Source organism: Corvus cornix, chromosome 28 (genome assembly GCF_000738735.6).
Source record: "Corvus cornix cornix isolate S_Up_H32 chromosome 28, ASM73873v5, whole genome shotgun sequence".
NCBI lineage: Eukaryota > Metazoa > Chordata > Aves > Passeriformes > Corvidae > Corvus > Corvus cornix.
This window is the reverse complement of record NC_046356.1, coordinates 2,184,650-2,194,874: the sequence shown is the minus strand read 5'-3', so window position 1 is coordinate 2,194,874 and position 10,225 is coordinate 2,184,650. Positions and strand designations below refer to the sequence as shown.

The 10,225-nt window shown below is 61.8% G+C and overlaps 3 protein-coding genes across 8 annotated transcripts in view; 1 reads left to right on the top strand and 2 right to left on the bottom strand.

The window, feature by feature from the left end:
* Nucleotides 1–426: 426 nt before the first annotated feature.
* On the top strand, nucleotides 427–2,408 carry IFI30 (IFI30 lysosomal thiol reductase). The gene is made up of 7 exons (XM_039566132.1): nucleotides 427–646; nucleotides 1,306–1,485; nucleotides 1,563–1,637; nucleotides 1,712–1,807; nucleotides 1,894–2,046; nucleotides 2,129–2,197; nucleotides 2,286–2,408. Exons 1-7 carry the CDS (start codon nucleotides 515–517, stop codon nucleotides 2,349–2,351), a joined length of 771 nt encoding a protein of 256 aa, XP_039422066.1. The 5' UTR covers nucleotides 427–514; the 3' UTR covers nucleotides 2,352–2,408.
* A 1,153-nt stretch (nucleotides 2,409–3,561) lies between these two features.
* LOC104697029 (la-related protein 6-like) lies at nucleotides 3,562–6,126 on the bottom strand. Its single transcript, XM_039566129.1, has 4 exons — nucleotides 5,978–6,126; nucleotides 5,662–5,838; nucleotides 5,220–5,418; nucleotides 3,562–4,766 (listed from the first exon to the last, which is right to left on the bottom strand). Exons 2-4 carry the CDS (start codon nucleotides 5,826–5,828, stop codon nucleotides 3,849–3,851), a joined length of 1,284 nt encoding a protein of 427 aa, XP_039422063.1. The 5' UTR covers nucleotides 5,829–5,838; nucleotides 5,978–6,126; the 3' UTR covers nucleotides 3,562–3,848.
* Nucleotides 6,127–8,742: 2,616 nt separating this feature from the next.
* The window catches only part of RFX2 (regulatory factor X2), a 63,254-nt gene continuing 61,771 nt past the window's right edge, over nucleotides 8,743–10,225 (bottom strand). For all 6 annotated transcript variants that reach the window (XM_039566125.1, XM_039566119.1, XM_039566121.1 and 3 more), the window contains one exon: nucleotides 8,743–10,225. In XM_039566125.1, the coding sequence (XP_039422059.1) occupies nucleotides 10,119–10,225 (107 nt within the window). In that variant the 3' untranslated portion in view covers nucleotides 8,743–10,118.

The window sequence follows — 10,225 nt, the reverse complement described above, 5'->3', positions numbered from 1 at the left end:
GCTGGGTGCAGGATGTGACCCATCCTGCCAGGATTGTGCTCCCCGGGTTTGTAGGGCTGGGGCACGTGGGGACCAGGGCTGAGAAACGGTCGGAAACAGCGGCCACACACGGGGAAAGTACGAGGTTCCTCTCACTCGGCCCCACAACTGAGCTCGGGACGGCTTGGGCTGCACCCCCTTCCCGCAGCCCCGGGGGCTCTGCTGGGAGCCAGCCCCGTGTCCCCGCTCGGGGAACTCCACGCGTGGCTGCTCCAGGCTGGGTTTCGCTCCCGGACCTGTCACAACCTGCGGGGAAGCGGCGGCTGCGGGCGGGGCCGTGAGCCCAGAGCTCCGGGTCAGGGGACAGCGGGGACGCGGTGGCCGGAGCCGGGCGGCCCCACGTGGGCCGGCGGCGTCACGGGAGGCGGCGGCTGGGGCGGCAGGAAGGGCTGGAAGGGCGCATGGAGGCGGGCACGGCCGAGCTTTAAAAGTCCCCGCTGGGACGAGCTCATTTCCGCGTCACCCCGGCGTCCTCATGGCCCCCACGGTGCCGCTGGCCGTCCTGGCGCTGGTGGCCCTGGTGGCCCCGGGACTCGGGGTGGCCCCCGGCTGTGATTACCCTGCCCACCGCTGGTGCAGCTCGCGGGACGCCGCCGTCGCCTGCCAGGTCAGAGCCGCTGCTGCTGCCGGGGCTGGGGACACGGGCAGGGTCACCCGGGGGACACGGGGACAGGGTTGGGGCATCGCCTGGCCACGATGCACGGAGCAAGTGCCAGCTGCGAGCACCGCTGAGGCACAGGCTGGCACATCCGCAGGGACGCTCAGAGCCTCCGGTGCCACACGGGCACTACGGCGGTCCCCAGCATCCCTGGGGAATGGCTGCGGTCCAGCCGGACCCTGACCTCGGCCCCTCCGCAGCTGCCGCTGGCACTTCTGCTTTTTAAGTGTAAAACCGCTTTTCAGCTTGTTCTGCCCCAAACAGCCCCGGGCGGTGCCAACGCCCTGTGAGCCCCACGGGGCTGCAGCTTCGCCCTCGCAGTGGGTGGTGGGCCATCCCCCCACCCAGGCACGTCCTGGTCTAAATTTGTTTTCCTCTAAAATATTTTGGGGAAGTTCTCGTGGAAAGCCCCAGTGCTGGGTCTCAGCCACACGCAGCATCCTGCAGCAGCAGAAAGGCCCTGGCCACTCTCACTTCCCTCTAGCCCTGCGCACCCTCATCCCCCTTCTTCCCTGCATCGCGGGAGCTTTGCCCCATCCCTACAGATATTGGGATGGGGGGCTGCGGCCGTATCCCCCCCGTGCACCCCGAAACGTTCCCGTGTGCAGGTGGAGAGCAGCTGCCCCAGCCTCCCGCACCCCGCGGCCGCGCCCGTGGAGCTGGGCCTGTACTACGAGAGCCTGTGCCCGGCCTGCCGCGAGTTCCTGGTCATGGAGCTCTTCTCCACCTGGCTGCTGCTGCCCGAAGAGATGCTCGACATCACCCTGGTGCCCTATGGCAACGCCCAGGTAGGAGCCGGCCCTCCCGGTGCCGCGGGCGCTCACCCCGGTGCCGCTGGCCCCGCTCTGACCAGTTGGACCCGCAGGAGAGGAACGTCAGCGGGAGGTTGGACTTCGAGTGCCAGCACGGCCCCGAGGAATGTTTGGGCAACATGATCGAGGTGACGGTCCCTGTTCCCACAGTGCTGGCACAGCGGTGTCCAGCAGCCCCTCACCACCCACCCTGTCCCCATAGGCCTGTCTGATGCACGAGGCCAAGAACTTCAGCACCTACTTCCCCGTCATCTTCTGCCTGGAGTCGGGCAGCTCCGTCACCAAGAACCTGGAGGCTGTATGTCCCCCTCCCCGCCCCTCACACCCCACCCTGGGGGACATCCCTGTCCCCCTGACCGCCCCCCTGCCCGCTGTGCCCGGCAGTGCCTGCAGATCTACGCCCCGGAGCTGGACAGCGGCCGCATCGCCGCCTGCGTGCGGGGGGACACGGGGGTGGCCCTGATGCACCGCAACGCCCAACTCACCGAGGCCCTGGACCCCCCCCACCAGTACGTGCCCTGGATCACCGTCAATGGGGTATGGCAGGGGGGCAGCAGGGTACCAGGTAGGGCTGGGACACCGTGGGGACCCCCCTGACTGGCCCTGTATCCTCCCACAGAAGCACACGAACGAGCTGCAGGCACAGGCACAGGCCTCGCTGCTGGGGCTGGTTTGCCAGCTCTACCAGGTGGGACAGGGGATCTATCTGGGGGGACAGCAGGGCTTGGGGGCACCTCCCCATCCCTGCTGGGGCTCTACTGGCTGCTCTCTGGCAGGGGGAGAAGCCCGAAGCCTGTGGGGGCTCAAAGGCACCGAAGATCCCAGCTGGCTGCAGGCGCTGAGGGATGTGGGAGCACCGAGAGAGAGGCCAATAAAAAGGATATTTTTTTTGAAAAACACCAGGATCTGGAGTGGTGTTACGGGGAAGCAGGGAGGGGTTGGCTTTGCCCCGCCACAGTGGGAAGGGGAGAGAGAGAGCTGGGCACTAGGACAATGGGACTGGCCTCCAGACCCAGGAATGCCCCAGAGATTCACAAAGAACCCCCTTGAAGATTCCCAGGGAACTCTGCTGAGCACCTCCCTGAGGAGCAGAATATTTTCTCTCTCCAAATCTTGGAGAGCAGCTCTGGTGTCTTTCTCCTTGCACTGACAGCATTAAACAACAATTTCAGGAGCACTGGGGCCAAGACCATCCCAGTTCCCACCAGTCCTTCTCCATTCTCAACCAGCAGGTTTAGGACAGTGTCTTTCCTGGTGGCTCCCTGAGCACTTGTGACAAGGAGTTCTCTCCCAGAGACTTCAGGAATTTCCCGGACCTGCTCACCCCAGCAGGAGGCCATGCCCAGCTGGGGTCTGGGAAACTGAAATCCACCACGAGGACAAGAACTCATGACCCAGAGAATTCTCCTCCCTGCCTCTAGAACAGCTCCTCGGTTCTGGGTCCTGGCTGGGTGATGGGCACCAGCACCCACCTGCTTTGTTTTCCATCCCCCTCATCCTCACCCAGAGGCTCCCAACCACATCACCCCCGACTGCAGGGGCTGTGCCCTCAAACCTCTCCTCGCACCAGGTGTGACCCCACCCCCTCCCCAGCCCTTCCCACCTGAATCCTCCATCCCAGCTCTGCAGGCCTGGGACTCATCCCACCCCATCCCACTGATCTTAAGAAGATCCCAGCTCTGGCTACAGACCAAGGGCACTTGCACTGACAGACCCCTGAGAAGCACCTGTAGCCCCCCTTAGCCCTTTTCCAGAGGATCCTGTGGGAGCAGGAGGGACTTCGGAAACCCCCACTTTCCATCCAGGGAGATGCTTTGAGCAGCCAGGAGGAACCATGGCCCTGCCACCACAGCCACGGCTCCTGTCTCAGGCTCAGCCAACCTGTGCCACCTGTCCTGGGCATCCCTCAGTGCCCCCACCACCCCAAGAACAGCAAGGGGGGCAGCTGCAGGCAGGCAGGGATCCTCCTTCCCTTGTCTGGCTGCACCTCAGGCAGCAGCAAGACCTGGGAAGATGGGGAAAAAAAAACAAATCACAGCACCAACAAGAGAGTGCCTGGAAACTTCATCTCTCTTTATTGTCCATTTCTCATCCAAAACCTGGACCCCAAACCCAGCTCTGGGCCCTGAGCAAGCACAGTCCCACTGGCACGAGCACAGCACGGCACAGCTCCTGCTCAGCATTGGCCTCGAGCATCGTCCTTGCCCCAAAATTTCTGCCTCTGGATCAGCTGCACTGCCACTGCCCACAGCTCTCAGGGCCATAGGAGATTCTTCTGCTCGAGAGAAGAAGGGAAAAGAAAGAAAATAATAAACCCTACCCCCGAATCTGAAGGAGTCTCAGCGACGGAGGACGAGCTCTCCTCTCCCGAAGGTGCTGCCGAAGCCCTTGGTGCCCCCGGGGCTGTGGGGCAGGCGCAGGACCCCGTCCCACAGGCCGAGGGGCTCGGACACCCACGGTGCTGCCAGGGCATCGCCGGGAGCAGCTTCGGCAGCAGGACAGAGGCCGCTGCCCCACGGTGTCCAGGACCCCCGGGGGCTCTCGGTGCCAGAGCAGCCCAAGCCCATCCCGAGCGCAGGGAAGCCTTTGCCGGTGGGGAGCGATCCGGTGAAGGCGTTGGGATTTCCAGGCTTGAAGTCGCTGCCAGGCCAGGTCGGTGCCACCAGGTCGTTGTTCAGGAGAAGGGACAGCGACCTTGAGGCATCATCCGGCTCCGGGGAGCTGCTGGGCAGGGACTCCTCGAGGCTGCGGGGGAAGGTCAGGGCTGCCGCCGGCACCTTCCAGCCCGCCCGCTCCTCCCCGGCTTTCTTCGTGCCCCCCTTCCCGCAGAGCCGCACCACCCTGATGCTGTGCCAGTCGCGGTGCCCGAGGCTCTCGAAGGCGCTGCGGGCACCCTCCAGGCTCTCGTACTCCACCAGGGCACAGCAGCGGCTCAGCAGCTCGGGGAAGCGCGACGAGTATCTGCGGACATCCGAGGGCAGCTTGCGGCCCGGCCGCAGGATGCGGATGGAGGCGATGGCGCCGAAGGGGCTGAACATCCTCGTGATGGTCTCCAGGAAGTTCTTCTGCCGCGGCAGGTCCTGCTCGAGGGGCTGCAGCTCCCAGGCCAGCAGCAGTTTGCTGGGGGGGACGCTCAGCAGGTACTCGGGGACCGGGAGCCGCCGCCTCACTTTGGTGCCCTCCTTGTTCACCTCCAGCAGCGCCGAGAACTTGAGGGCGTAGAGGGTGAGGCGCCAGTCCCGGGTCAGGTATTTCACCTGTGGAGAGAGGGTGGAATCCCCATCAGGCTGCATCCCCCGCTCTCCCCAGGCAGGGACCACCCTAAACCCACCCTGCGGGCAGGCTGCGACCCATCCAATATCCCCCAAGGCAATATCCCCCTTCTACGGGAGCAGCTTTGGGATCTGCAGACGGTCCCTGGTGTCCCCTAGGCTGTGGCAAGAAGCCACAACTTCCCCCTGAGCCAAACCACCAGCACTTCCCTGGGATTTTTTGGTTAAGGGATGATCCCTTCCAGAGCAGTCTGGGGGAAGAGTGGGTAGAAGAGGTGAATCCAGCCCTGGAATCCCCCAGCCACCCTCCCTGGGAGCAGAGCTGCTGCAGGGTACCGAGGGCAGAGAGCAGAGCCCAGCTCCGCATCACCAGGACACAGTCTGGAGCTCCCCACCCACGGGAGGCAGCCGGAGCAGCCCCACACACCCAGGACCCACCTTCTTGAAGGAGGTCAGCAGTTTGATGCTGACAAAGCCCAGCTTGTTCTTCTGGACGTGCTTGAGGAGGAAAGCGTCCTTGGCCAGGTTCTCGTCGGACAGGTAGAACTCCACCTGGGCCACGATCCTGCGCACCAGCTGCGGGTCGGGGGCTGAGCAGCTGCAGTCCAGCAGAGCCACCCCCAGCTCACAGGAACTCCTGGCACAGCAGTGGGGACACAGGGGTGAGCTGGAGCCCGGGCCACAAGGGTGGGACAGCACAGACACCATGGACAGCCAGGGCTGCCACCAGCCTTGTCCTGGGTACAGGGAACAACACCAGCCTTGGGAGCCTCCCAGGAGAGCCAGACCTGAAGCAAACACATCCCGGACAAGGGACACATTCCCTGGGGGATGAACACATGGAAGGAGCGGGGCTCAGCCTCTCCTGGCAGCCACATACCCATTGTAGCTCTCCACGATGTCCTCCTGGCCGAGCAGGGCGAGCGAGCAGCTCCATGGGGGAGGGAGAGGCCGTGCCAGGAAGGGATTCCTCGGTACAGGCACTGGAGTGCCGCAGCTGGGCTGGGAATCGAGCCCCAAGGCCACTCCAGAGCTGTGTGAAGACATCGTCCTTCACCTGGGACACAACACAGGACAAGGACAGGGCTGGGACACCACGGCCACTTCCAGCCCTGGGGCAGAGCCCTGCTCTGGGCTGCAGCCCCCAAAGCCAGCCCAGGGCAGGGCAGTGGAGGAGCTGGGTGTTGTGTCCTTACCTGCTTGGTAGCACTAGAAGGATGGAAAGTTCTAGCAGCACATCCCAGAGACCCCGAGGCAGCAATTCCCAAATTCCCCCCAGCTCTAAACTGAGGCTCCCAAAACACAAAGGCAAAACAAAAAAAAAAATTTAAAAAAAAAAGAAAAAGGAAAAAAAAAAACAAAATAAAAGAAAGGAGAAAGAGAGAGAGAGAAAGCCCCTGAGCTGAGGGGGGGGTGTGTGGGTTTATAAACACACCCTGAAGGAACTGCAGGGGTGGTTGTGGACGTGCCTCCAGATTGCCTGCTCCAGGTGAAACCTGTTTGTGGTCAAACTGCCCCAGCTGAGCCCTGGGACCAGCCAGGCTCCTCCTGCCTTGGCTGCAGAGCCAGGCCCGGGACCGGGCAGGGCAGGGCCAGCAGAACCTGGCCCCTTTGGTACCCGGGGGGGCAGTGAATGGCAGCCACGAGGCCTCTCGGTCTGTGCCGTGTGTGAGGGGGAGGGAAGCTTCTATCCAGGGAATCCTTTGGGCTCTCAGTGCTGCCAGAGCAGCAGGGAAAGGTCCTTGTCCCTGCAGAAGCATCTCCCAGGCCAGTGAGGGAGCAGGGATGTGGTGGAGGCCAGGGCAGGGCAGGGCAGGGGGGGCAGGATGGCCCCTGGCTCCATGGGGAAGGGCCTGGAATGAAACATCCCCGTGGCCTGAGCCCCATGTGGGGAAGGTGAGGACACAGAGGGATGGGGACAGGGGCAGGTAGGGGGTGACACCGGGCTGGGGACGATGCCAGGGCATGGGGGGCCGTGGAGCGGGATGGAAACTGGAGCTGCCGCTGGAAGGGCTGATGCTGAGAGCCCGCCCGAGCCTCTCCTGCCAGCCCAGGCAGGGTTTGGCTGATGTTCCCGTGCCCTGTGGCCACATGGGCTCCACTGGCACAAGAGGAGATGCTGTTTCAGACAGAATGACAGAAGTTGCAAGCAAACAACAGAAGGTGATCCTGGCCCATTTGCAAATCCGTATTTTTGCGTTAGTTCATTTCGAGAACTTCCTCTCATTTCTCCTTGCAAGTCCCTGTGTCCCAGAGGCTTCCTAGACGTGGGTGCCTGTTCTCTGACAATGTGGGGACAATCCAGGAGTGCCAGTGCCTGACCATGACCCTAAGGCATCCCAGCCAGGGGACACATTCCCTAGGGGACAAGCAGGAGGCAAGTCTGGGGCTCATCCCCCCCTGGCTTCCTGGCAGCCACACACAGATTGAAGCTCTCCAAGATGTCCTGGCTGTCCCCAGACTGGTGGCACGGCAGTGTCCCCTGCCCAAGCCCCTGCCCCAGCCACGCAGGGCTGCTCCCAAGGAATCCCTGAGCTGTGCCACCCTGCCCAGCCCCAAGGTCGCCCTTCTGGGACGAGCCACAGGGACTGGCCATGTCCAACAGCCCCTGGAATGTTGTACCCCTCTGATTTCCCTGGGTGTGGTGTCACCCCCCACCCCGGCCATCTCCCCTTCTGCCACCTCCTTGTGTTCTCTGCTGGCTGGGAAGAGATGGAAGACAAAGTCCTGGGATGCTTGTGCTGAAATCTCTGCAGGATTTGCCCACCTGGGAGGGGTGGTGGAGGCAGAGGCAGGCTGAACATGGGGGGTGTAGGTACTGACTGGAGGATTTTGAGCTGTGTTTGCATTCTGCTGAGCAGCAGATTTCCTCAGGGTCAGGAGGTGCTGCCAAGCTCCCCTGGGGGAAACAACCCCCTGCTTCCAGACCCAAGATTCCCAAAGGAAGAGGCTCCGTCTGCTCCAGCCAGACCGGGCGTAATCCAGAGGGAGAGTAAAGCAAAGGCACAGGGACAAGAGGCTGAGGATAAACCTTCTTCTGAGGGTCAGAGCAGGAATGACCCAGCACTTGTCACATCCCTCCCATCCTCACTGCTCCCATGCTCTCAATTAGTCTGGAAGCTTAATTAGAAAATCCTTCTGTGGCCCTGTGCTCAGCCTGATCCTTCAGCCTCTCATCTCCTCTGAGAGCTTGGCTGTGACAGGAGTTATCCCTACACAACAGCTGCTGCTCCAGGGGGAATCTGCCTTCCTGCAGACCCCGGATCCCTGCCCAAAACTGCTTTAATTGCTCTGCCCTGGGCAGCTCCTGCATCCCCCCGAGGCTGCTGCAGCATCTCCTGGCACCTCTCAGGGATCACAGAAGAAATGGGACCACGACACTCCTTGTGCAGGCCTGAGCATTGGGTACACGTTCATTGCTGTTCAGGTTTAGCTGGGGATTCTGTGCAGGGGGGTTTGGGGGGCTCTCCAGCCTCCTCACATGCTGCTGCAGAGCTCCAGAGCAGCTCCTCTGCATGCCAGGTTCCCTCAGTGGAAGAGCTGAACTTCCTATGGCCCTCAGTGGGAGCAGGGCAGTTAAGATTTGGTTGCTCAGTTGTGTTTTTAGACCCTCTTATCAGCAGGATCTGAAATGTGGACTCTGACCTGGGCAGTTTTTGTGGTTATTTACATTTAAATCTGCCTCTCTCACTTCTCTCCTGCCACTTCCATGTGAGACATTCACAGACAAACATCACCCTGCCACAACAGCAGGGGACTGAGGGGAGATGTGCCACTCACACCCTCTCATTTCGCTTTGCCATTAGGAATGTGTTTGGAAGTGTCACAGCTGCCTCAGTGCCACTGGGAATGAGGAAATCAGAGGTTGGGACGGAATGTACTCTGCTAGGCAAATGTATACGAGACCCCTGGAAAAGCTCACACCGAACACTGCATCATTAGAAACCATCATAAGAAAAGCTATTTATGACACGGCCTTTATTCACAGAAAGATTTGCCCCAGGGCTTTGTTTTTGCAGTTTAGATGGATGACAGATTTCCCCCGCCTCCTCTGCCCTGCAGCCCACAGCACCCCAGTGTAGTCCACAGCATCCCTGGGTAATCCATGTCAGCACAGACCCCATAGGACATGGGAAAGGGGGATAAACCCTGCTGAGCTCCCCCAGCTCAGCCCCACGGGAGCCACCCCTGCGCTGTCGCTGCAGGAAAAGGCAAAGGGATCCAGAGAGAGAAATGCCACTGGAGTGCTGAGCCCCCCTGGGGTCTGTGACAGCCCCTCCCCACCTGGGATGTGCTGCTGGGTCAGTCTGAGCCGTGCTGGGTCAGTCTGAGCTGTGCTGGGTCAGTCTGAGCTGTGCTGGCCCACCCGGAGCGGGGGAAATGGGAACAAGGCCCACCCTAAGGCACTGCGGTCGCACACCCTCGCCCCTGCTCCGGACCCTCCTTGAAGGTCAGAGAAGGACATGGAGTGGCAATTTCACAAACCCCAGGATGTGGGACCAGTTCCCCTCTGCCTGGGCACCATAGAGGATGCAGATGGCCACGGGATTGCCATGGGATTGCCACGGGATTGCCACAGGATTGCCACAGGATTGCCCACAGGCATCGTGGCACAGGGCAAGGAACACGCTCTGCATGCAGCTGCCACTGCCTCGGAGTCCTTTGGTATCTTGAGTTGGCATCCTGGGAGCGTTGGGGTGAAGTGCCAAGCTGGGGAGACGTGGAAGCAGGTGGGAAGGCTCATCCCATAGTCCCAGAGCACGCCCGTGTCTGCCGGGATGTGCAGCCTGGAGCCTCTCCCCAGGTGGGGACAAGAGACACCGACTGTCCTGTGCTCCCTGGTACAAGAGATTTGGCAAAGCCAGAGCCAGGACAGCTTGTCTGGAAAGGCTGCAGGAGAAGGGCCAGGTATTTTTCCTTCTTCTTGGGCACTGATTGGTTCAAGTCTGTATCACAGTGAAGTCTGAGAAGCGGGGAAGGAACCCAAGGCACCTTCCCTGACAGAGAAAGCCTCATCTGTGCGCCTCGCTCCGGCTGGAGAGTGAGGACAGCTTCTCCCAGCCAGGCACATCCCATGGGCTGCTGGCCACAGAGGCTTCCATCCCTTGGGAGCAGACTCTGGAGCTTCTCCCTCCACACTGGAGGGACACTGGAGGCCAAACCAGCCCTGTCCCAGCGCCTGCCCCGGCTCAGCCCGGAGCCCATCCTCAAACACAAGTAAACATAAAGAGAAACTAAGAGGCACTATAATAACGCAGATCTGGGCAGGCCCAGGCTTGGGGCACCAACCCTGGCTCCGGATGGCTCCGTGCAGCTGGGAGCAGCCCAGCCCCGGTGTCAGATCTCCTGCAGGGAGTGGCCGGGCTCGCTGCGCTCCCGTTTCACCAGCGGCTCCCCCAGCGCCCGCTCCGGGTCCACCTCAGTGCCCAGCTCGCCGATGTCAT